The 26,789-nt window shown below is 37.8% G+C and overlaps 1 protein-coding gene and 3 non-coding genes across 4 annotated transcripts; 1 reads left to right on the forward strand and 3 right to left on the reverse strand.

The window, feature by feature from the left end:
- Window positions 1-2,600: 2,600 nt before the first annotated feature.
- On the reverse strand, window positions 2,601-2,683 carry trnal-caa (transfer RNA leucine (anticodon CAA)). Its single transcript has one exon. It is a non-coding gene; the product is annotated as a tRNA-Leu (tRNA).
- Window positions 2,684-2,948: 265 nt separating this feature from the next.
- On the reverse strand, window positions 2,949-3,031 carry trnal-caa (transfer RNA leucine (anticodon CAA)). Its single transcript has one exon. It is a non-coding gene; the product is annotated as a tRNA-Leu (tRNA).
- A 205-nt stretch (window positions 3,032-3,236) lies between these two features.
- On the reverse strand, window positions 3,237-3,319 carry trnal-caa (transfer RNA leucine (anticodon CAA)). The gene has a single exon. It is a non-coding gene; the product is annotated as a tRNA-Leu (tRNA).
- Window positions 3,320-7,556: 4,237 nt separating this feature from the next.
- On the forward strand, window positions 7,557-23,194 carry ghrhra (growth hormone releasing hormone receptor a). Its single transcript, XM_053651325.1, has 13 exons — window positions 7,557-7,565; window positions 7,863-7,971; window positions 11,738-11,845; window positions 16,004-16,104; window positions 16,231-16,328; window positions 16,448-16,580; window positions 20,233-20,386; window positions 20,490-20,550; window positions 20,635-20,704; window positions 20,808-20,899; window positions 22,170-22,299; window positions 22,505-22,546; window positions 23,039-23,194. Exons 1-13 carry the CDS (start codon window positions 7,557-7,559, stop codon window positions 23,192-23,194), a joined length of 1,263 nt encoding a protein of 420 aa, XP_053507300.1.
- The last annotated feature ends 3,595 nt before the right edge of the window (window positions 23,195-26,789 follow it).

Raw genomic sequence — 26,789 nt, forward strand, 5'->3', positions numbered from 1 at the left:
GTTGTTCAAGATAGTGTTCACCCCACAAAGAAAAAGTGGTATGTTCCAGCAACTTTACACTGCGAACAGTTTGAAGGGAGGAGTGACAAGTCTCTCTCTCTCTCTCTCTCTCTCTCTCTCTCTCTATATATATATATATATATGTGTGTGTGTGTGTGTGTGTGTGTGTGTGTGTGTGTGTGTGTGTGTGTGTGTGTGCATATCACAAAATGTGAATATCATGAAAATGTTCGTCGTCGTCCCCCTAATTTCATTTAAAAAGTGGAATTTTCATATATCCTAGATTAACTACACATAAAGTTAACTATTTCAAGCAAAAAAAAAAAATCATAAATTGTAATGTTGATGATTAATGGAAAATCTCAAAATATTAGAATAAAGAATTTATAATACAGAAATGTCGACCTGACACCTGTAAAGGTTTCCGGAGGCTATAATCTCTCGGTCTGGGTCAGTATACACGACTACAATCACGGGGAAGATGAAAGTCAATGTTGCATTTCATTTGGAAATCAAGGTTCCAGAGTCTGGAGGAAGTGCGGAGAGGAACAGAATTCAAGTAGCTTGAAGTTCAGTGTGAAGTTTCCACAGTCAGTGATGGTTTGAGGTGCCGTGTCATCTGCTGGTGTTGGTCCAGTGTGTTTTCTCAAGTCGAGAGTCGATGCAGTGTCTACCAGGAGATTTTAGAGAACTTCATGCTTCCATCTGCTGACGAGTTTTATGGAGATACTGATTTCCTTTTCCAGCAGGACTTGGTACCTGCCCACAGTGCCAAAACTACTAGTAACTGGTTTTCTGACCGTGGTATTACTGTGCTTGACTGGCCAGCCAACTTGCCTGACCCGAACCCCATAGAGAATCTATGAGAGACACCAGATCAAACAATACAGACGAGCTGAAGGCCGCTATCAAAGCAACCTGGGCTTCCAGAACACCTCAGCAGTGCCACAGGCTGATCGCCTCCATGCCACGCCGCATTCACGCAGTAATTCATGCAAAAGGATTAAAGCCCCGGCCAAGTATCAAGTGCATGAATGAACATTTCTGTATAATAAATTCTTTATTCTAATATTTTGGAATACTAGTTTTTTTTATTTCCGTGTGCTATAAGCCATAATCATCAAGATTAAAACAAGAAAAGGCTTGAGATAGTTCACGTCATGTCTGATGAAACTAGAATATATGACTTTTTGAATTAAATTACAGGAAAAAATGAACTTTTCCACAATATTAAAATTTTTTGAGGTTCACCTGTGTACACACACACACACACACACACACACACACAATATTAAGTGGTTTTTAGGTGGTTTTAATGTTATGGCCTATGATGTCATCATATGAACATATATAATGGCTGATCAGTGTGTATACTGTGCCCTCCACTAATATTGGCACCCGTGGTAAATACTGTATGAGCAAAAAGTCTGTGGTGAAAAAAATTGTCTTTATTGTTTAACTTTTCGATCTTTTGCTAAAAAAAAAAAATCACAAAAATACTCTGCTGTCATGGATATCAAACAATTGCAAACACAACATGGGTTTATCCAAAACAATATCTTTGTTAAATATAGGTGTGCAACAATTATTGGCACCCTTTTAGTCAATACTTTGCGCTACCTCCCTTTGCCAAGATAACAGCTCTAAGTCTTCTCCTATAATGCCTGATGAGGTTGGAAAATACATGGCGAGGGATCTGAGACCATTCTTCCATACAGAATCTCTCCGGATCCATTAAATTTCAAGGTCCACGCTGGAGGTCTCTCCTCTTCAGTTCACCCCACAGGTTTTCTATGGGTTTCAAGTGAGGGGATTGACCACTGTATGGGGGAAATCTCCTCAACCACCAGCAGTGCGTAGTATCCATCTGGATGATGCGACAGCAACCACAGTGCACCAGAACGCCTACCTCACATGAGCTATTGGTGGAGGGGAGAGGGGAAGAATGTAGCAAATTCAGGGATGGAGATTATTAATGGGCCATGATAGATAAGGGCCAATGGGGGAATTTCACCAGGACACCACGCTGATAAAGATGGGAATTAAATGAAGCAAAACCTGAAAAACCATGAGGAACAAAACAATCCTTTGAAAAACATTTAGAGGCCTCCAAAAGGCCTATGAAACTATTGCTTGCATCCATTAAGCAAAAAACACATAGATGTGCTTTATGCTTGCTAGGACCTTCCTGTAAGTTTTGGTTAAGAACAATCTGCTAATGTTAAAACAAAGCTCAGCTGACACTTTCATTTTACCAGGAGTGTGGTATGAACCCACAAGAACTTTTGTCCATTGGATCTTGAATCCAACGCCTTAACCACTCAGCCATCCTGGTGTACAGTCACTGGGAAGACTAGGGGTCACAGTCTCAGCAACTATTGGCAACTCTCAAGAGTCTTGGTACAGAATGAATCCTAGCTCTTGAGATTTGTTGGCCTTTTTTTGTCAAAAACATTTCAAACACTTTACAGTATATCCTTGGGTTGCATGTATTAAATAACAGACATATGGATGTTTTTTACACTTGCCATGACATGCCTGTAAGGTTTGGTTACAAGCATTTGCTAATATTTAAACACAACTCAGCAGAAACTTTTTCTTACCAGGAGTGGGGTTTGAACCCACGAGGACTTTTGTCCATTGGATCTTGAATCCAACGCCTTAACCACTCGGCCATCCTGGTGTACGGTCACTGGGAAGACTAGGGGTCACAGTCTCAGCAACTATTGGCAACTCTCAAGCTTCTTGGTACAGAATGAATCCTAGCTCTTGAGATTTGTTGGCCTTTTTTTGTCAAAAACATTTCAAACACTTTACAGTATATCCTTGGGTTGCATGTATTAAATAACAGACATATGGATGTTTTTTACACTTGCCATGACATGCCTGTAAGGTTTGGTTACAAGCATTTGCGAATGTTTAAACACAACTCAGCAGAAACTTTTCTTTACCAGGAGTGGGGTTTGAACCCACGAGGACTTTTGTTCATTGGATCTTGAATCCAACGCCTTAACCACTCGGCCATCCTGGTGTACGGTCACTGGGAAGACTAGGGGTCACAGTCTCAGCAACTATTGGCAACTCTCAAGCATCTTGGTACAGAATGAATCCTAGCTCTTGAGATTTGTTGGCCTTTTTTTGTCAAAAACATTTCAAACACTTTACATGACATGCCTGTAAGGTTACAAGCATTTGTAAATGTTTAAACACAACTCAGCAGAAACTTTTTTTTTTTTTACCAGGAGTGGGGTTTGAACCCACAAGGACTTTTGTCTATTGGATCTTGAATCCAACGCCTTAACCACTCGGCCATCCTGGTGTACGGTCACTGATACTGCTGAGGCATATCATGACATGCCTGTGAAGAATATCTGCTAATGTTTAAACACAACTTAGCTGAAGCTTTCTTTTTACCAGGAGTGGGGTTTGAACCCACGAGGACTTCTGTCCATTGGATCTTGGATCCTCAGCCATCCTGGTGCATGTCCACTTGGAAGACTGAGTGTTGCTACAGAATGAATCCTACTTCTTGAGATACGCTGCCCTTTTACATCAGGACATTGCATCCAAGCCAATTCAATAAACTTTCAAAGTTAGTAGTATGTATGGTTTTTATATTATCATGAAACATCGCAATGAAATTGTTAAACACTAAACAAAGCCCAGGAATCAGAGCAAAACTACTCTTATCTTAAACCAGAAGTTTACCATCCTAATATTACTAATGCTAATCTTTTTATAAGGTGGCATACAATGATTACTAATTGATTAGCAATTTATTCCTGAGACTATGACTTTGTATATTTGAACTATATTTTTCATTTATCTTGTTTCTTTTCTTCTTCTTTTTTATTCTTGGCATCAATTGTGCTTCATCAAGCTGTGATCACACCACAGTCTTGTCATCTCAAATTACTGCAATCTCAAGCTTCCTTCTGTTCTAATAAGATGTAATTACCAGTCAGAAAATGGTGCCTATACTGAAACAGAACAGTGCTATTGGAATATTACAGAGAAAGTACAGAGAAGTGCTGTTAACGCTTCATCCACTTCCCCTGGACTGATGCCCATGTATAAATAATTCCCAAAACAACTCCTGCTGCATATTGTAGGCTAGCACATGCATATTGTTTGGCTAATTGCCCATAGGTCTGAACAAGTGTGTGAGTGGGTGTGTGAATGGTGGTCTGAGATTGACAGATGGGGGACACCCTGTACAGGGTACCAACCCATCGCAGGGCACAATCACAAACTACAGACAATCTGGAAATGACAATTAGCTTACAGCTCATGTCTTTGGATTGGGTGAAAAAAGCCTCAAAGCATGGGGAAAACATACAAGCTCCACACACACAGAGCAGAGGTGGGATTTGAACCCCAACAGCAGGTCTGCAAGGTAAACATGCACTGTGCCTCACCAAATTATGTATTAAGATGTATAAATGTTAATAGTTTAAAAAAAACAAACAAAAAAAAACAAGCAAAACGGTTACATGATTTGTTATGGTGACTTTTTTCTTCATTTGCTAATTTTCTTCTTCCTTTTCTTCTCTTCCTCTTCTTCTCCTCCTCCATTTCACAGGTCACAGTTTTTCATGTATAGCCACCAAATTTGAAAGAATAATAGATCCTATATGAAAATAGTTTGCTTGTGCTTTTGGGAAAGCTCAAAATTACAGTTGCCACTTTGTCCTTTAAACATGTTTTGTTTTTGACCCTTAAACTTTTTTTTAAAAAGAAATGATTTTCACCTTTAACCATTATAATCTTTAATCATTTTAACCTTTACACACTTAACTTGCAAGCATTGTCATATCGTTTAACTCTTTTAGTGTGTTTAGTAGGCTGTCAATTCAACATCAAAGTTCATCCAGGAACTTTAACGTGCCAGTTTTTACTTATTATAAAAAATATATATATTTCACCCAAAAAGTCCCAAAAATGGATAAATGAGCTAGTTGAAATTATCGGACGCTCAATTACATCCATACAGAAAATGTCACACATGAATCGTTACATGATTCGCATGTGAAGTTACACACGCAATGTTTAGACATAATTCAATTCAGTTCAGTTTTATTTAGATGGCGCTTTTTACAATTGACATTGTCACAAAGCATCTTTACAGAAATATATAAATTTCCAATCTAAATTTTAAATTGATGAATTTGTCCCTAATGAACAAGCTAGAGGCGACAGTGGCAAGGAAAAACTCCCTGAGATGCTATGAGGAAGAAATCTTGAGAGGAACCAGACTCAAAAGGGAACCCATCGTCATCTGAGTAACAACGGACAGTGTAATTATAAATAAATCTCTTCTATAACTGTGTACTACATAATAAACAAAATGTACAATCAGGAGATTCATCACAGTCTCAGCATAAGGTCTATTCTGCTGAACTCATGCACTGTCCGCTGATGGAGATCCGGGTACAAAAAGACACCGCACCAAAACTGCCCACATCAGTTCCAGTCCAATGCCATCTCCTCGGCTTCCAAGTGTCCCTAGGCTGTCCATATGGAGCCATCCACAGTAACAGTGACTGGCCCCCAAGCGATGAGAACTCCAGAAGCAGGGCACCAGGACGGACCAAGTGTAGAGCATTGGTATTATTCAAAGTCTTCACAGGCATTGGCGTCATCTGGAATCGTCGTAGAGGTTGGTTCTGAGCTGGAGCTGGCACATTCATTGATTACCTCAGGATGGGGATCCTGAGGTAGGAACAGGAAACAAATGGATTAGCACGGCTGCTGTTCATTGAATTTCAGTCAGAGATAACCATGTGCATTTGGTATCGTTTTATCAGACGTGACTGCATAACAAGGTTATGAGATGCGTTACGTGAATGCTAGGTTAAAGAAATGTGTTTTTAATCTAGATTTAAACTGACAGAGTGTGTCTGAACCCTGAACATTTTCAGTAAGGCTATTCCAGAGTTTAGTAGCTAAATGTGAAATCTCCTTTGGTAGATTTTGATATCCTCGCTATTATCAAAAGTCCAGAGTGTTGCAACCTTAAAGAGCGTGAAGATACGGAACTTAACAGGTGTAACAAGTGTAAAGATGATAAAATTGGGGTAATGTGTTCATATTTACGTCCTATAAAATAACACTAAAACATAACAGTAATGTTATGTTTCATACGTTTTGTGATTTTTCCCCCCACATGATTCACTTATTAACATTTCCCATGTAGGTGGTTTTAGTTATTTAGTGTGTTGAGGAAGTTACGTATTATTCACCTGGTGTCACGTGTGTAATTGAATTCTCAGATGCAATTTCATCTGTTCACGTACTACTCACATACTCACACGTGAAATATATATTTATTGCTATAGTACACTCCTTTTCCAGCAATGGGATGTACTATAGCAGCAAAGTATGCATCAAACTGTCCTCGAATGTAGTGTATTATTCTGAAGCCCACTTTATTAGGGCAGTGTGATTTGATACAGGGCCAGTGAATGTGAGTGTGTGTGTGTGTGAGAGAGAGAGAGAGAGAAAGACAGAGAGAGAGAGAACGCCGGTGTGTGTGTGTGTGTGTGTGTGTATGAATCGATGTGTGTGTGAGAGCCGGTGTGTGTCTCTCTCCTATCCTCAGCTGCAGTCTCTCTTGCAGGATGCGCTCTCCTGCGTGAGCAAATCTGTCTGATCTCCTACATTTTATTGCTTGACATCAGACTCTGGTGGATTATTTTGGGTAATTGCATTAAAATCACTCGGATATCAGGGGAATATGGCCAGTTCACACATGGACGCGTTATATCTGTGGATACTCAGCTCTTTTTGGAAAACTGTGAGTTTCTGCCTGTTTTATAAGTTTTTATTGTTTACTGATTTATAAGTTTTGTGAGTTTTTGTTTACAGATTAAATTAGACTGCTTTATAAAAGACAGAAAAAACGCAAAAACAATTGTAAAATTGACAGTAAGCTTCACTAACAACTAAAACTATAGTAAAAAAAAAAAGCTTATTATAACTGCAACAATGTATTACATCATATTAAATTAATAACAATAAAATAATAATAATAATAATAGAATATACAAATATCTGTATTTAGAATTTTTTGTTAATATATTTAATTATTTTATTATTATTTAATAATTAGACCTCAAATAACACTGACATAAGGAACATATAAGGATAATATTAAGTAAGTAATATAAATAAATAAAGATAACATATTAATAGTTAAATAAAAAAGTCTTGTTTTTCATATATCAAACCCAGATACTTTTTACATTTTCTTCTGATGGTTAAACTCACTCAAACCTTTCCTCTGTTTTTATTATTATTATTATTATTATTATTTTTTAATAAATGACCTCAGTTCTGACAGGCATATTTCCTCATTTAAGTCGTTAAAAATTTGTGCTCATTCAAAAATGTGAAAACTGTGCTCATCAGGCTAATGTTAATCCCCAATTTGTGGCCCTGCATCTTTCTAATAAGACATTTTCTTCAAGTGTGCTTGAGAAACATGTATCAGATGTAGCCACTTGTCTCGCTTCATCTAAAATCTTAAAATTCAGATATTATGCTGTTACGCAAACATGGCTCAGGTTCTCAACGAATCCTTAACGAAATATAGCAAAATATACATACTGATAGGAATCAAGACACTGCAAACTTCATGTCTATAGTCGTTTATTTTAATCCGTGCTCCTAGACAGGAAAGAAATTGTATTGTAATATTATGGCATGATGGTGGAGTATAAGTTTGTGTGATGTTGCTCAGGATTCAGTTATTTATAAGGTATAAACTTACAAAAATAAATCACTGCATTAAAAAAAACCCAAACATCTTGCTTTAATCGTTATGGCTTGATTTGTTCTTTCCAAATGCATTGGACCTGCAGGTGGAGGCCATCCACCCGGTTTGTGCCATCATCTCACAGCACATGAAGGCTCAGGAGCTCTGCAGTCAGACCAAGAAGGAAGAGAGCAAGAACCAAACTGAACAACAGGGTATCCACATCACCATCTTATTCTACCCTCTCATCAGCCTTTTCTATCTATACATAATGCTGCTGGTTCATGTACGGCTGGGAAAAATGACTGTAGAATCTCAACAGCAGTACATCAGTAGCAATATTCTGGCTATTGTGGTGTCTGTGTGTCTAAAAATGTGTAACTACAAATATGATCAAACTCACACTTTTGCACAGCTTTTCTAAACACAATGCTACTCATTTCCTGGATGTTAGTTAGCAAAGCTTGAAATAAAACATCAACAAATCAGACCTTACCCTCAGTGCACTTTATCGGAAATAGATATATTTAGCCATGATGAGCCTCTCTTAATGTTGTTACTCTAATTAAACATGGCAGGATACTGCTGCTCAGGATACACTGGGAGATAAATGGTAACTACTGTAGGTTCTGGTCATTTCTGATCCTGAGTCAGATTTACATATTGACATGAAAAACTTTCAAATGGAGGTCTGGATGCGGTAGATTTCATTTCCACAGCCTTGTATTTGAATTCCCATCTGTAGACAGGAGTGGGATTGGATTTTGAGATGGGTTTGATTTGCGTTACGTGATGAAATAAGTGCCCACCAAGCTGCTTCTGTTTGATCCTCGTCTTCCTCAAATGGAAAGTAAAATGATGGTCAGCGTGAGAGAAGACTGAGGGAAGTTCTCCCACAGAAACGCTTTCGACGCTTTTAGCTGTCAATTCTAATCTCCACAGTGATTTCCAGAGGCATTGTACAAGTGAAACGAGTTGTGACTCCTGTTGATTTCATCTCTCCCAGTAGACCTGCTATGCGAATTAAGGTCCTATAAATAGCAGTGAGTTAGTGGAAGCACACTGGGTAAGAGACAAGACAGGCTTTCACGACTGTGCTAAGTGACCCAAAGGGTAATTGTGTTAAGCAGGTAAACAGCAACTCTGGGGTCTTTTCATAGAACCCGAGAAGAAGATGCATTACCTGAAGCCATTTTCTCTTTTATAATTATCCAATTTCTGGTTTTATATTTATTTTAGCACAAGGTGCAAAGATGGCATTATATTAAAGTGTGTCATTCATATATGTAGCAAACACAGTAAAGACTCGCAATTTCCTCCCCAAAATACAGTCGTTTGCCCTAGAAAATATCATGTGGTAACTTTATAATCCCATTATTTCATTTAAACAGAGTGGAAGAAATTAAGTAAAACAACAACAACAACAACAACAACAATACATCTTACAGTCCAAAGAACAAATATGGGATCTGGTATGCAAGTGGGGTTTGGGGACCCCAGGGTTATTTGTGTGTGTGTGTGTGTGTGTGTGTGTGTGTGTGTGTGCGTTTTTAACAACCCACCATTATCGAGTTCTTATAGTTATTATGCATTGGACTGGTCACTTGAACTGAATAGTTTTCATCTAAATCTCAATGACTCAAAAAAGTATTATAAATAATATCTACTTACATCTAATTACAGTTTTGTTTTGTTTTTTTCAATGTTGTGAGTAGAAATTGAAGGAATTTAAGCTCAATGGTTTCAAGAAATAGCCATAATGAGGCTGATATTTTGTAGTTATATATTGTCATTCTCAGGGACATTTCTTTGGGAACCATTTTTGTAGCCTGAATTTGTTGCTCTCTAAAACTCAGTTCTCTAAAACTCTACCACTTTGTATCCAAAAACCATCTTCCATGTGCGGTAATGGAACAATGACTAATTCAGTTGTTGTTGTTTTTTTTTGTTTTGTTTTTTTGCAGTAGTCTCAAGAGACTATATTTAATTACAGTCTTTGGAAATTTAGAAATGACTTAAGCTCTTTGCATTGCAAAATGTCCCCAGTCACTTAAAGTAAGTACAGGCTTATGTTATGGGTTGCCAGATTGTCAAATTTCTCTTTATTCTTTATCAGGTTAGACATATACGTCAATTTAATATAATAAAGGCGTCATTGAATTCAAAACAGTTTCCACTGGTCAGCTTGACAATATCCTGTACTGACCACAAACCTAATAATTGATTGCTAGCTATGTATGTGTTCTCATGTACGCATGAATCCACTGGAGGTTCAGTCCAATATCGTTGTCCAGAGCTTCTGCCTCTTGGTCAGTCAGCAGAACTTCTAAGTAGCATGTCTTTCTCTCAGCTCGTCTGCCTGGGGATCAGCAAGTAGTTAAAGGCGTAAGTTCCAATGGACAAATGTCTTTGTGGATTCAAACCCTACTCCTGGTAAATGCCACTGCAGCTTTAGTTTCGGGTTTTTGGTACTTTTGTGTACTTTTTGGTACTTTTGTGGGTTTGAACCCTTTCACAAGAAAATAAAGTACTTCAGTTTACAGAATAAATGGGAGTACCATAACTTGAAACTTCATGGGAATTCATTTGTTCTCTGTAATTGCTTTATTGGGGTCAGGATCATAGTGAATCTGCAGCCATTCCAGGAAACAATGGCTGTTAGCATGGAAATGAAAGACTGTAATTCAATAAATGACAGAAGATTTTTTTCGACAGTTTCTGCAGAAATAGACATCTTTCTGGAGAACTAATGGAATATATTACATAGAACATAGGTTGGTTGGTCTGTCTGTCTGTCTGTCTGACCAACCACTCATGTGTGAACCAGGGTGGCCGAGTGGTTAAGGTGTTGGACTTACATGCCAATGGACAAATACCCTTATGGGTTCAAACCCTGCTCCTGGTAGTGGCCAGCTTTTAATCAGGATTAATAGGCATTTGAACCATTTTCCTGTAAAATATTGTGCTTCAGCTTGACAGAATACTGTAAAGGGTAGTACATTAGCTTGAAAGTAAGTGGAAGACGAGTATAAGGAAGTCATGCATCAAGACTCTTCTTTGTTCTGGCACCTACTGAAGGTGGTGCAATGAACTTCCTGTAGATGTCCAAACAGCTGAGTTACCATGCAGTCTTCAAACAACATCTATGAACTACCTCTGTGTTGTCTGTGTGCTTTTCTTACTATATTACCTCCCCAACAGAGTTATTCAACTGATGGTATTCTTAGTCCATGACCTGCTGAACCAGTATCAGGATATAGTTATTGATAGAGACTTCAAAGCACATCTTTAAGTTGCTCTGGATAAGGACATCTACCAAATGCCATGTAAATGTAATGTAAGATGGCTTAGTAGTTAAGGTATTTGACTTATTAAAGAGCTGCTCCAGTGGCCTTTTCCCAGTTAAATTATTGGGTTTGAACCCGAATCCTGGTAAACATTGAGGCTTAGGTGAAAGCATTAAGTATGTTTGTGTAGTTAAAGACTGCTTTGAATTTGATACTCATGCCTGCTAAATGCTGCACTTCAATTCAGTAAAATTAGCCTGACTAAACATGGAGGCTATTATGCAGGTCATAAATGTGAAAAATGTTCAGTTCCATCACCTACTGACAAGCAGTGAAGTTATGATCATTTATTTTAGCTTCTCTGCCAAATTCTACACAATCTGCAAATGAGTTGATTGAAATGTTTGAAGCACCAGGAAAGAATAAATAATGTCTTCACTTGAAATTCAAGACATAGTGACTGTTATCAGTCTCTTCTTGGATGGCAGTTTCACTTAAATGTCTTGTCACTGACTGAATGCATTGTCTTGGGATTATCACATGAATGGACTCTGAGATGAGATGTATGAATAAGTTGGAAGGATGGATGATGAATAAAAAATAGAAGATGCTTTTTGCATGCATGATTTAGCAGGCGAGATTCATTGTGCTCCACCTTTTGCTGACTGCTGCCATTTACTTCTTTGTGTTTTAGGCTGCAAGACAGAATGGGATGAGATTCGGTGCTGGCTCAGAGCTGACGTTGGCCAGGTGGTTAACGTGTCCTGTTCAGAAGTTTTCCAGCACTTATCCAGCAAGCAAGGTCAGCAAACAAAGAATTGCATCGAGTTGTTCTGCATCAAGGTGATGCAATCAATTTTAGCAGGAGAAATGTGGTTATTTTGAGCATTTTTTCCTGTAATGACACTAAAACCTACTTTACTTTGGCGTGTCTTCAGTATGGCCCCTTGGCACCTTGGAGGAGTGATAAAGTGGGTCACAGATGCTTTTATTCCTTCCTAAACACACACTATCCTTGTCTTTGAAATCTGAAGACTTGTATTTGCATATTTCCTTCAGCATCATTGGTTCCCCTAACTGACTAACATGCAAAAAGCTAACAGTGTTTAGACAGTAGGTGAAACAGACTTCCTGTAACCTAAATCTGAAAGCTTGGGGCTACAAGGTCTCAAATCTGCAGCTCTAAGGGTCTTTGGGTCTTGAGTGGCTTGGGGTCTCGTATTGAGGTCATGGAAATTTACAAGTCGGTGGTCTACAGAGTGCTATAAATTGGGCTGAAGTGTTTGTTGCATAGAGGCCCAGAGGAACCAAATGTTTTTGAGCCTTATCCTGTCCTCATTTTAACTGGCAGAGGTTGAAGAGCTTAAAAATTCCCCTTAATACTTAACGTAGTTAACTTAACGTCTTAATAGAGTTCAACACTACACGAGGAAAGAGTTCAGATGTTTTTTTGAACACTTTTGCTGACCGCCTGCATGGCTACTTTGATACATTTTTTTGCTGGAGTTTCTGGAATCAGGAGCAGATATTTGACTTCTCAGAAAGAGCAAATTGCAAAATGAACTGATCTCAAACTATCGAGAGTTAATTGCTATGAGTAGTCTGAAGTATTTTAAGAAGTGACAGTAAAGGCATTGGAGAAGACAGGGACGATATTTTTAAAGTCCCCGTGAAGTGCCTTAAAACGACCAGTGTTATTTGTTGACAATGGATGTTTCTCAATATGCATTCTTATGTTATCTTTCGTCCTTGAGAACTCGTTCTATGTCATTATCCACCGCCGAAGACGTATGAAATTACTCGGATTTGTCTTGATATCGAGGATGTATCGGATACAGACCTGAGTGCAACAGACCCACTTGAATTCCCAGAGGTCACTGCGACAAAACAATAGCAGGTGACAGAAGCGTGACCCATACCTGTAGTTTTAACATCTTTTTAACAACAATAATCTAAATAAATCAAAAGTCCAATTTATCCCACAGAAGTATTTTAATTAAATTACACTAGCTTCCATCCTGAAGTAATGGTAACCTCGTTAGGTTAGTTTTTAATAAACGTGAGATCACAGGTGCAAACACTGAGCTTACTACATTAAAACATGTTTAATTAATTTGGGTTAATTAGCCATTTAAAAGTAAATCTATTAACCAGCTGAAACATATTACTTAGGGAGCACTGAAGAGACGAGGACACTGTCCCATGACTAGAAATGTGCTGGGAGCTTTAACATTTTTACCATTTTCATAAGTTTCTTGTTTTGTATTCTCATGTTTGAAAGGGTTTCAAAGTTTACCTTAAGATCAATGTTACAGAAGGTAATATATGAGGGGTTTTTTTTTTTTTTTTAAGTTCCTCTTATCTTGTGAATGTAAAACTAAAATAATTAAAAGATTAATGATGTAATTTTGTGTTTCAGAAAAATTTGGGTTTGGTAAAAAATGCATATGGTTTAAAATGTAAGGTTTTGTTAAATGTTCTTGTCGTGTCCATTTGAACGTCAACCCTAAATGAGGTAGAGATAACAGATTTCTATTTAAAAGGTACTGTCCAGATTATAAACGGTGAGGTTTAAGCCATCTTGATTTGCATGGAAGATTGGATCCAACAATAATGAAGTTTCTTATAAAAAATTATTAGCCGTCCTTGACAGTTACCATGGATTTTTATAGACACTTCATATATTAAAGTCGTTTGGTCTCTTGCCAAAAGATACTGTCATTTTTATATGGTACTTAAATAACAGATTAATATTGCTAAAAGTAGAACAAATGTGGTCGTGTGCTTTTATCTCAAGGGTTTTAGTATGTAAATGTAGATAGGTGGCCAGAATGATAGATTGCTAAGCTCTTATATGAAGTAAAATGAACGTACAGCACATTTTATATCATTTGAATGTAAGCAGCAAGATTTTTCAAAGCACAGAGAACAGCACTGGCTTACAGCCACAGATTTTTTTGGAGCAGGACAACATAAAGTCCCAAAAAAGTCCCAAAAAAAAATATCCTCAAACAAGCGATGAGAACCAGAGAAGCTTCAACAAGGAAAGCTACTTGACTTATGATAGTGAGAACAGAATGTTGAAAATAAACGCTATACAGTCATTCAGCATACAGTCTAGCAGCTCATTTGGAGTGGTTTTACTCATACATTGTTCACATGTGTTTTATACATTAGGTATGTTTCCCGTCATACACAGAAGCACTAATATCATTAACCAGGGTTGGCAAGTCTCCACAAAATCCATTCATCCATCCATCTTCTATACCGCTTTATCCTTTTCAGGGTCACGGGTAAACCTGGAGCCTATCCCAGGGAACATCGGGCACAAGGTGGGGTACACCCTGGACAGGGTGCCAGTCCATCGCAGGGCACACTCACATACACATACATACTCACACACCCATTCATACACTACAGACACTTTGGACATGCCAATCAACCTACCATGCATGTCTTTGGACTGGGGGAGGAAACCGGAGTACCCGGAGGAAATCCCCACAGCACAGGGAGAACGTGCAAGCTCTGCACACACAGGGCCACGGTGGGAATCAAGCCCCCAACCCTGGACATGTGAGGCGAATGTGCTAACCACTAAGCCACCGTGCGCCCTCCGCCGCCACTAAATTTCCAGCCCAAATACATTCCAAAAGCCATTAAAAAATACCTGAAACAAGTCCCAAAAAAAAGCACTGGAAAAAGGGCAATTTTTTAAACTCTCATTGGCTAGTGAGGTTTGGATCGACAGCTCGAGTGTCCAGCTGAGGAGGACGATGATGATGATGATGATGATGATGACGTATGAGACTACCCAAACCTCGAATATTAATTAGGAATTAATACACTGACTAAGTAAGTTAGGTAGTAAGGAAGTAATTTCCAATACAAAGTACAAACTCTATAACTATACACAGAACTGCATCCAGAATGCTCTCCAAAATCCGCACCACTGAAGTCTCTACTTAAAGGTCGGGGAGCTGTCGATCTAAATCTAACTAGCCAGTGAGAGTAAATTGCTGTTAAGCCCCACCCACACGAGAGGTTTGTGCCAAAATGGCGAGCGTAAACTTGCAGAGCGTAAACGAAAACTTTGAAAGCGTAAACGAAAAGCAGAGCGTTCATAAACCATGATTAGCGAAAAAGGAAGCTTAGAAAACTGTTAATAAAGAATGCTGTTTATTTGAAGACCCGGGTAAAATGTTCAATGAGTTCACTGTTTTCAGTTTCAGAGTGTTTTTCTTCCTTCTCACTGTATATTTTTGTTCAGTGCTTGAAATGTTATGTTCAATACTATTGCAACCAATTTAATCCCATATATACTGTATCTTACAATAGAAATGGTTCTGTATATCGTAGATCCACTGTCTGCGCTTACACTTTGACTTTGTTCGCAGAAATACATTGGATTGAATTGTGATTATTTGCTATAAAACAAGATCTTGGCAGACGCAAACATTTTTTTATTTAAAACTAGCTACATTTGGCATAAAACCAGGAACATGACAACCCTGTTATTGCAACTGTCCTGTCCGCTTGTTCATAGAGTGACCATGGGGCAGCGTGATTCGTACCCCTATGGGCCTCTATTAGCAGTTGCAGTTCCTATTTCTGTCCACTAGGTGCAATAACAGTGCCATTGAGCTAAACAAGCCAATGACACTAGATAGTAGCCTACAGAATACCTGTGTATGCTACAATCACCTGGGATAGACTCTCAATTTGTCTCAAAATGTCGTTATTTAATGCCATCCAAAATCTATGGCCATGACATGGTGCTGTAGTGGGATTCTGAAGACAAACCAAATTCTCTTAGTAACTGGCACATCATTTTGAGTGCACTTTAAGATGATTATCTTGACACACTTTGGTAAATTAATTTAGGAACTGTCCTCCACAAGGTGGTAGTAGTTCAGGAAAGGCTGAGCAGTGTGAATATTAGCTAACTTGTTGAACTTTCCAGGTTACATCTACAGGAACTGCACAGCAGAAGGCTGGAGTCACCTGTACCCACCTTATGAGAAAGCCTGTGAGTTTAAAAATGTCACAGAGCCTGAATTGAAGGTACATGGACCTCGTTCTTTATAAGAATAGCACTGAGTCCTTACCTTATGTCAGTGCAACTGGAAAAGTAGAGGATACATCAGTGTGACCTAAATCTCTGACTTTAATTTGTCTCTTTTTCTTCAGACAACCTACTTCTCAACGTTTAAGCAGGTGTACACAGCAGGATACGCCACGTCTCTGATATCTCTCATAACTGCTATCTTAGTCTTCACTTTCTTCAGGTACAGTTCTCTTTGTGATCTAATACCGCACTGTATATTCAGTGCAAACTGTTCCTGTTTATAAGGTTTGCATCAGTTGTTAAAAGTATACTATAAATTACTGTGCTATTTCCTCACAGGAAGTTCCACTGTACCAGGAACTACATACACATCAATCTCTTTTCCTCCTTCATTCTCCGGGCCAGTGCCGTTTTCATCAAAGATGCAGTTCTTTTCTCAGACGAGTCTCTTGACCACTGCCTGATGTCCACAGTAAGGAAAAAAGAGTGAGATATAGAAACATACAGTGCCCTCCACTAATATTGGCACCCTTGGTAAATATGAACAAAGAAGTCTGTGAAAAATTGTCTTTTTTGTTGAACCTTTTGATCTTTTGTTAAATAAAATCACAAAAATACTCTGCTCTCAAGGATATCAAACAACTGCAAACAAAACACAGGTTTATACAAAAAATATTTTCGTTAAATATAGTTGTGCAACAATTATTGGCACCCTTTTAGTCAATATTTTGTGCTACCTCCCTTTGCCAAGATAACAGCTCTGAGTCTTCTCCTATAATACCTGATGAGGTTGGAGAATACATGGCAAGGGATCTGAGATAATTCCTCCATACAGAATCTCTCCAAATCCTTCAAATTTCGAGGTCCATGCTGGTGGACTCTCCTCTTCAGTTCACCCCACAGGATTTCTATGGGTTTCAAGTCAGTGGACTGGGATGGCCATGGCAGGTAACCAGTTCATCCCAAAGGTGTTCACTGAGGTTGAGGTCAGGTCTCTGAGTTTTTCCACTCCAACGTTGGAAAACCATGGCTTTGTGAATAGGGGCATTGTCATGCTGGAACATGTTTGGGCCTTTTAGTTTCAGTGAAGGGAAATTGTAATGCTACAGCATACAAACACATTCTATATAATTGTGTGTTTTCAACTTTATCACAACGGTTTCAGGGAAGGAGCACATATAGGTCTGATGGTCAAGTGTCCACATACTTTTGGCCATATACTGCATTATTGCTTTCAGTTGCATTTAAATACTTTAAGATTTACTATTTGAATGCATTCAAAAATGAACGAACCTCTGCACAAGACAGAGTAGAATTGCAGTAGTTCTTCAGCGCATTTGTATCACATAAACCTTAGAATGTGAAAATTCTTAAACAAAGACAATCATAAGGTGACAGACTTCACTATATGCACTCACTACATAGGGTATTGCGTAATAGTGTTTGTAGAAAATACTTATACAACACCATTTGAGCTTCACTCCAATAAGTGCCTTATATGTTATATCACGAATATCAAGAAATCATACCTATTTAAGGTTTCATATACTGTAGATGTACAATGTACAAAAAGTAGGGCATTAAAAGTAGGGCATACATTTATATTATAAAGCAAGACACCTACTTTCAAACACTGTATAAGAGACCTTGTGCATTACGTGACATTAGAGACAAATTCCACTACTCTATAAAAGGTTCTGATCTTAAATTAAATACTAGATGCATTTATTCCTATTCTCTGCATCAAGTGCTGAAATGCATTTGGCAAACTTTTCGAAATGCTTAGAAAAGTGATACACGTTCAATAAATCGTAAAGCATAGGAGAGCATTCAAATGTGAACATACTGTATTATGAAAATCTTCATAGGATTTGAACCGTACACTTTTTGACAGCTCCAATGCATCAAAAAATGACCTTTACATTTTACAGCAGAGTCATTGTTCAGCATCAAGACATTTGCACAAAGGGTTCACCCCCGTCTAATACTTCTAAACCGAATACTGTGAAATCTAATACTGTGAATGAGTCATTTCTCAAAAGTGATGTATGAAAGAAAACCAAAACTATCCATATATAACTTATGAACAGTTAGATTATTCATTCAGAATTTGGTTTGGCTTCATCTGTGTGGAACCAATACAGTATGTCATTGAAATAAATGTATATACAATATACTATATAATATATATATACGCACAGTATATACACAGTATATATATATATCAGTCCTGCTAGGATTTTGTGATCACAGGAAACACTGCAATATTTGGAGAAGTTAGCAATATTTCAAAATGACCACAGGTTTTCTGCAGATCTGGGTCAAGACGCGTTATGTGATGTCATGACAACGAGCATAACCAAAACCCCATCCGATTCACATGCGTCGAACACGTGTATAGCTAAAAGGACCCATTTACCAACAAACATCACTGCGAAACACCATGCAAAACAATTTCGTGCAATCACACTTTGCAACATATAAAAAAGAAATTCTGTAAATGTTATTCCCTAAATTTGTGCAATACTTTTCACATCACATCACCATGAAAAACGGATTGAATCAAACATGATATCAAACGTGATATCAAGCATGCCCTGAGTAATATTATGGTTAAACAGAATGTAGTTTACATGGCCAGTTGAGAATCAGAAACTGACTGCTACAATTGATCAATCTACTACACTGAAGAACATGTTCTTAACTAACACTCACCCATTACAAAACCCTTTTTAAAAAGCCTAACATTTCTTGGTTGCCTTCTCTCTTAGTCAAGATTCTCATTCATGACTATTTTGGTGAGATATGAATTGTAAATATGAATCTTTTTATTTTTTTAAAAATTTTTTTATGAGATGTTGACCTTATTATTATTCAATGTCAAACCCCTAGAGCAAAACGTCAGATGGTGAACGACTCTAAATTCACAGGGCTGAATAGAAATAATTTAAATAAAAATTTTTTACAAAAAGGATCCCGTTACATTTCTGTGAAATATATTCATTGTGTCAAAATATGTTATTGGCACAAAAACCTCGTTTTGTCATCAAAACGTTTCTCAAGATCTTTAATGTATTTTGGCTTTTTGCAAGAATTCAACCAGAGTATTGCTGTTCATTTGCAAGAGAATGAAGTCTCGAATTTCAGGTCCAAGTCAAGTTTAAATCTCCTCACTATACCATTCAAGTGAAGTCCAAAGTAATCTGTCATGACCGAATCAAGTCCTGAAAGGGGAAACATACAATCATACAAACATTTCCATAAAAACATCCAAGTCAAAAGTGAGTCTCGAGGCATAGATAAGCAAATCCAAGTGACAAGACAAGTCCAGGTTCAGGATTTATACCAGATGACTTTTGACATCATTAAAAAAACAACAACAAAAACAACAACTCCAAAATAACAGATATCACAATCTTCATCAGTTGATTTCTGATATTCTTAAAAGTACTTTTTTTTTTGTATGCAAATGATAGCAATTAGATATGCAAAAAAAAAAACCCTATCTAGTCTTCGGAAGATGTTAGCATTAAAATGTTTATTTCACTGTAAAGAAATCTCTTTCCAAGAGAAAGATTTTTCAATATTAAATCTAGCACAAATCCAATGATAATCAACATTTTGGGAAATTCATTTTAAAATAACATTTCATGCATGCAGGTCAACTAGGAACAGAGTTTTGTTCTGAATTTATTTTATTATTATTATTATTATTATTATTATTATTATTATTTTAAAAAAAGCACTGAATACATTTTGAGAAAAACAATTTTCAAAAGTCATTTAAGGCGTTTCCAGTTCAGTTATTGGGAATTACCAGGTTTACAAAGCCAGCTGACTGTAATGACACATAACCCACATAACATAGCTTTTCAGGGATATATGCTCTCATGTGAATATCTCAAGTGGGTGGAGCTTAAAATTTCTTCAAAATTGCTAAGTATTTAGATAAAATAGTGGGCATGAGTGGACAGAAAGAGTGAAATAAACTTGTGTTAATAAAATAAAATTGATTTTTTTTTTTTTTTTTTTAAATCTAAAATCATTTCTGCCGGTAGAGTCTTGTCTTCAATGTTAATGCATTTTGATAGCTTTGTTCTTTTTCTCCATGCACTTTTCTTTAGGTGGCGTGTAAATCTGCTGTAGCTTTCTTCCAGTTCAGCATCCTGGCTAATTACTTCTGGTTGCTGGTGGAAGGCATGTACCTGCAGACGCTGCTCGCTCTCACCTTCGTCTCGCAGAAGAAGTACTTCTGGTGGTACTTTCTGACCGGATGGGGTTAGCACATAAATAAAAAAAAACTTCTGAGTTCAGAGGAACGTCAGCATATGATTTAAATGTTATTACTAGAGTTAGAGTTGCACTCTCTTTGTATTCGTAGGTGTACCATCAGTTGTCCTTATTGTTTGGGTGTTGGCACGAAATTTCTACAACAACAGTGGGTACGTCAACCTCAATCATACATTCAACACATACGCATACGTGTACTTGCTTTAATCATTCTGGCTTTTTGTTCTCATTTACAGATGCTGGGATGACATGGATAACACTGGCATCTGGTGGATAATCAAAGGTCCAATAACAGCATCCTTGTTTGTGAGTAAAGACATTACGTACTTTATATCAGTAAAGTATTTTCCGTATCTGACACAGCTTATACGCAATGCACTGAAATTCAAACTCACTTGGTGCCTCTCAGGCCAACATTATCATCTTCCTAAACGTGATCCGGATCCTGGTCGAGAAGCTCAAGTCAACCAGTGTAGGAGGCAATGACACCGGCCATTTCATGTGAGTGTTATAATAGGGTCTGTTGTTAGATCGCAGACCACCGAAGGCATGTCAGCGAGTGGGAAGAAATTGTTGGCATCCATATGCTCATGTATGGATTTTGTTAGCCAGTTTGCTAACAAGTGAAACTCACGGGATTTCTGAAAGCATTTTTATGGCATATTCATAAGATGTTTATAATCTTTACTGCTAGCACTAGTCATCTAGCTAATAATCTGATCTAACCTGACAGGATTCTCTGAGAGAATTCATATCCTTCACTCTTTTCACTAAACAGCTAGCTAACAACAGCTAACCTGAAAAGATTTAGAAAATTACTTTTAGGTCATGTTCATAAAAGAGGATGTCTGAAAGGGGTATTCATAAAAATGTCTTTACTGCCAATGCTAGACAGCTCGCTAACAAGAGCTAACCTGTCAAAATTTCTGAAAGGACTTTTATAATTGCTCATAAATGTTTAGCATCTTTACTGCTAGCTTAATGAGCTAACCAGACAGGATTTTCTGAGCTAATTATAAGTTATATTAAAAAACAAACAAAAAAAAAACACCCCAAACAAACAAACATTTACTGCTAACCTGACAGGATTTCTAAAAAGTCATATTCAGAAATGAACGTTTACTGGTAAAGCTAGCCAGCTAACTACATCAGCTAACCTGACAGGATTTTCTGAGAGGATTTTTTAAGTCATATTGATAAATGGTCACAATTTTCACTGCCAATGCTAGCTAGATGGATAACTTAAGCTAAAAGGGCTTATAAAGGCTCAACAGTATTTATAATTTCCCCTGCTGAATCTAGCCAACTAGCTTGATAAGCTAACCAGACAGGATTTTCTAAGAACAATTTAAGTCATACTTGTAAAACTGTTTAGAATCTTTACTGGCAACAGCTAGACAGCTAGCTAACACCAGCTATCCTGAAAGGATTTCAAAAAAAGAAGTCATATTAATAAAACTTTGGAATTTTTACTGCTAACACTAGTTAACTAACTACATGGGCTAACCTGACAGAACTTTCTGAGAGGAATTTTAAATTATATTGATGAATGCTCATAATCTTCACTGCTGAAGCTAGTTAAGTAGCTACACCATCTAACCTGACAGGACTATTGTTCAAATATGCTAGCTAGATGGGCAACCTATGCTAGCTTGACAGTGTATCTGAGAACTCCTCTTTGAGTGCATAAAACTAGTACTAACAGAAATGTTTTGTTGGGCATGCCATATAGTGCATTGAAGTTAAATAAATCGGATGGATGTTTTGGCAGGAGGTTGGCTAAGTCCACATTGTTCTTGATCCCTCTGTTTGGGATGCACTACACCGTGTTCGCCTTCCTGCCGGAGAACACGGGAGAAATGGCGAGACTCTACATCGAGCTTGGCCTAGGCTCCTTCCAGGTGTGTGTGTGGGTGGGGAGGGTGGGGTGTATTCGAGGGGTTGATGTATTATTCAAAACCAATGTATGATCATATGACTTTTAAAAGATTTCAATTATGTAAAAATCCAATGTAAACGATTTAAAATGTATATTTTATGTATACTTTAAAAATGTGAAACGTGTTGCTATTCTTAACCACACAGCTCATGTTGTTTTATTTGCAGGGCTTTGTGGTTGCTCTTCTGTACTGCTTCCTCAATGGAGAGGTATGTATTTCTATGGTGGTATGTGTCCATATAATATACAACAATATACAGTGATTATATAGCAATATACAGTGATTGAAGGAAATCTTAAATGACTGTTATTTTAGCCCATAGCTATATTATAAATAACAGTGCCAGTGTATTTGTACATATTACTACATAATTTTCACTTAAGCCTAGAATTTGGTGTTATATCATTTAAGGTCATGGGCTCAGAAAATATGAAGTTGTAAGTAGATGTGCTAAAGATCAAGATATGGGGTTGTATCATTTTTCATCTCATTCCGTCACAGCTGGTAGTATCTCATTACCCTTCCTCTTACGCTACCTTACCTTCAGATTAGCAATCAGGGGTGCTCCACTGATTTTAAGGTGCTGTGCAGATGCTTTCTCTACAGGCCCGTCACCTGGCGTCCCCGGATTATTCAGTTCCAGGATTCACCTCTGCTGTAATGCCTCTGCTAGCTCTGCACATTTCTGTTTCCTCCTCAGGTGCAAGCTGAGCTGAAGAGGATCTTGTGGAAGTGGAAGACCCAGAATCAACTCAGTCCTGGTAAAAAGCGCCGCGTAACGGTCACTCAGATTAGCGTACTGGAGAGGGGCGAACCGCAGGCACATTTCAGTTGCACTAAAGTCACGTCGGTGTGAATGTCCAACTTCAAGTCCGAGTCACATCAATGGGAATGCAAGCAAACGGCAATACCCTTGCATCTTCTGCGGATGCAAAGGGATGTGAGATACAGAGCGGAATCTCAGGAAGTGTTCAAATGCATTTAAAGGTATTCGAACATGGACTGGCTTGAACAACCAGAAGATAACAGAAAGCCTACGGGTTAGTGAAGAAAAAAAAGAAGAAGGGTGAACCCACAAGTGACCTGCTTCAGATAGGTTATTCCAGAAGATCTTGCACTGTCTATAAAGCTCCTTTAGACACAATAGCTATATGCATAATAGCTGTGATGAACATTTTGAGTACAATGCTGAGGATTCATAAGATCAGATTTAACTCCATGCTACAGCGCCATTATTCGGTTTGGCATCAGATAAATGGTCCCAGTGCTCTTCTGAATACTGTACCATCCTTAATATTCAGGTCTGATGTGTCTCATTAATTAACCACCTGTTAATTGCAGCTGTTTTGGGGATTCAAGTTATTTTCTGCATCTTTAAAGGTTTTCCTTCGAAACAAACCACAAATCAGTGTGATTGCCAATCGGCGCTTCATAGGTCTAATCAAATATACGTGCTGTACATATTGTACATGGGATAGAAAAAATAAAATAAATATTGTAAATAAGTGCAGTTGTTGTCAGGATGTGTCCTTTACGGTTAATTACATTTCCATTGAGCTACTGATTATCACTCGATAAAATATTGATAATACCTAAGACAACTGACTTAACGTACGTTTCATTGAGGAGATGCTCGCGTTTTTCTGAATGAGTCTCCAGTGTCAGAATTAAAGCTTTACGTTTTCCGACACGGGATGGAGGAGGTTTTCGCTTTGTGGATACTTGGTAACACGACAAGCTGTTTTTTTTCTTGTTGTTTTTTTTTTTTTTTTTTGGGGGGGGGGGGTGGGGGGGGTCATATTCACTTTGTGAGAAGACGACTGTCTAGCTTCTGTATCGTATGTGATGACAGGAATTAGCTCGTTTCGTGGCCGTTTCACAACAATAATCGTAACTATAAATGGATAAAAGGTCAAATGTGACGTCCTTAAATAATTTTAAAAAAATTGCTGTGGTATGAGAGAAATCAAACACTTTGGAACACGCTGTTATTAGAAAATGATCAGCTTCAGGATTGGTACTTTAACTTGAACACCCGTAAGCCTTTTATTCCTTCCATATTATATGTGCGTGTATAATATTTCAAGTAAAATCAGATCCTGAATCGCATAACATCCATCATCGATTCATCTATTTATTGAATATTTTGGCACTTTTACAAAGAAATAATGATATATTCTCAAAGAATGTTATACAACCAGTGTCCCTGTTTTGAATACAGAGTTTTTGTCTTCATCTTCATCCTTTTTTTTTTTTATATATATATATATATATATATAATTTTTTTTTATTTGTCCATGAACAACCACTGACTATTAACGACGAGGCCATCTCAGACTGCATCCCCACTCCCGTATCACTCCAAAGCAGACAATAAAAATCCATATACAGATACAAAATTTGGCACAGACATCAGAAATACCAAGTTCATCTACAATGACTTTCCACATGTAGAAAAAAACGCGCAGCTGTTTACCAAGAAGCTTTACAATACATCATGGAAAAGAAGAAAGAAAACAAAGCAGGCTATGATACACAACGACTTATTCTGAAAGTACAATACAATTCTGTTCAGTACATTCAAGGTCCGAAAAGCACATCTACGCCGCTCTACGACGAGTCAACGAGAGCCATGTGTGGATTTAAAGGCTCTCTTCATGATGGAGCGCAGTAATGAAAGAAAAGAACATAACACCACCCAGTGGAAGGCAAATGCAACACACACACGCACACACGCACACACACACACACACACACAGCTGGCATTGGTATATAACAGCTTCGAGACATGGTCGTTACCTTCTGAGCACGCTCACTCAGAAAGACAGCTGGTGTCAAGAACACAAAAAGCAGCAGCTCCCCCAACCCCCCCTCTCCTTTTTCTATTTTACATGCAGGTGCATAACATCTTACGCAATCTTTCTTTCTTTCAGAATACATTTTCTTTCATTTTCACATTCAAAACATTTGCATCTCAGTCAGGTCAACACATCATTTGTTCTCTCTGTACACTCTTCATGTGTTGGATTATACGCTTAAAAAAAAATAATCAAGAAAACACGCGAATAAATAAACTGTATAAGCGTACAAGCTGAAATTAGAGCACAAGTATTACAATGATTCTTAAAGGAATGCCCCAATGCTTAACAAAACCCAAAACAACAACCTAAAACCAACAAACAACAACAAAAAAAACCTGAATTACGTACTGTATGTTGCATACAACGCTTTCTTGTAGTGAAAATAGAGCAAACACATTTATCATGGAAGTCTAAGGGCAGTTCTTGAATCCTGAGAATTCATTTTAAGCTCAAAATCTGTATACTTAATCCATTTAGAGATCAGATGGTTTTTTTTTTTTGCGATCGGTCCAACCAAAAATGCTTGTTTTTGTTGCGACTTTCAGTTTGGTTTTTTTTGCGGAAAACTACTTTAACTGGGGAATTTGCAGTTGTGCACGCTCTTTGCTGGTAAATGAGACCTTTTAGCAGTACTCATGTTGGACGCACGTGACTCGAAGACGGCTTTGGCTGAATGCCGTTGTGACGTCGTCACATGACGCCTCTTGGCCCAAATCTGCCGGAAAGTCTGCGGTCATTTCGAAAAAAATCGCAAGCTCCTCCGAACTCCGAATTGCTGACTTTGCTTAATTCTACATTCGTTGATGTGATCGTGAAATCCTGGAGGGACTGCTTCGCCGATATCAATACTGAAACCTTGAGTATCAACTGATATCGATACACATCTGATATTGTTTTTTGTTAAAAACTGATAAAAATGATTACTAACAGATGTGTGGGTGTTTTTTTTTGTTAACTGAAACACTTCACGGGTAAACTCTTTCACACGAAAGCCACAGAACTTGAAAATAAAATAAATATTACGAAGTTGAAAGTATAATTAGGTACAAAAAAGAATCCTAACACAAGAAAAAAACAGTTAAGACTCGTTATATGTGAACGTTTCCAGTTTCAAAACGAAATTTCTTTTCCAAATCCAGTTCTAATCTTTGCTATTTGTTACGGAGTTACATGTTTTTGCCTGATATACGATCATCCATTGGTTTTATTTGTTTATTTATCTATTTATCTAGCTACTATCAGCCCGATAGTGATACTGGGTGTCTGATCGGTGACATTTCTATTTATGCGCATACATTTTTACTGGAAGTTTGGTAAAAAAAAAAAAAAAAAGCCTTGTTTTACTAAGATACTCTCTAATATCTGGCTCATCCTAAGACCTTTTGGAAGTACATGGTGTGTTTAACATTTTGATTCTTTAGCTCGCTGCTCCATTCCCACCCATGTTCACAAAGCTCTGCCCTCAGGAACTTTGGTGGCCCGAGAGATAGAGTAGCCCATCCAAACCCAAACAAGCATTCTGGACCAGAATCCGGTTTCCTCAGAACCTTTAACAGCTGCACTTAGACTTCCATTACGAGTGAATTTGGA

This window comes from Ictalurus furcatus, chromosome 20 (assembly GCF_023375685.1).
Source record: "Ictalurus furcatus strain D&B chromosome 20, Billie_1.0, whole genome shotgun sequence".
Classification (NCBI taxonomy): Eukaryota; Metazoa; Chordata; class Actinopteri; order Siluriformes; family Ictaluridae; genus Ictalurus; species Ictalurus furcatus.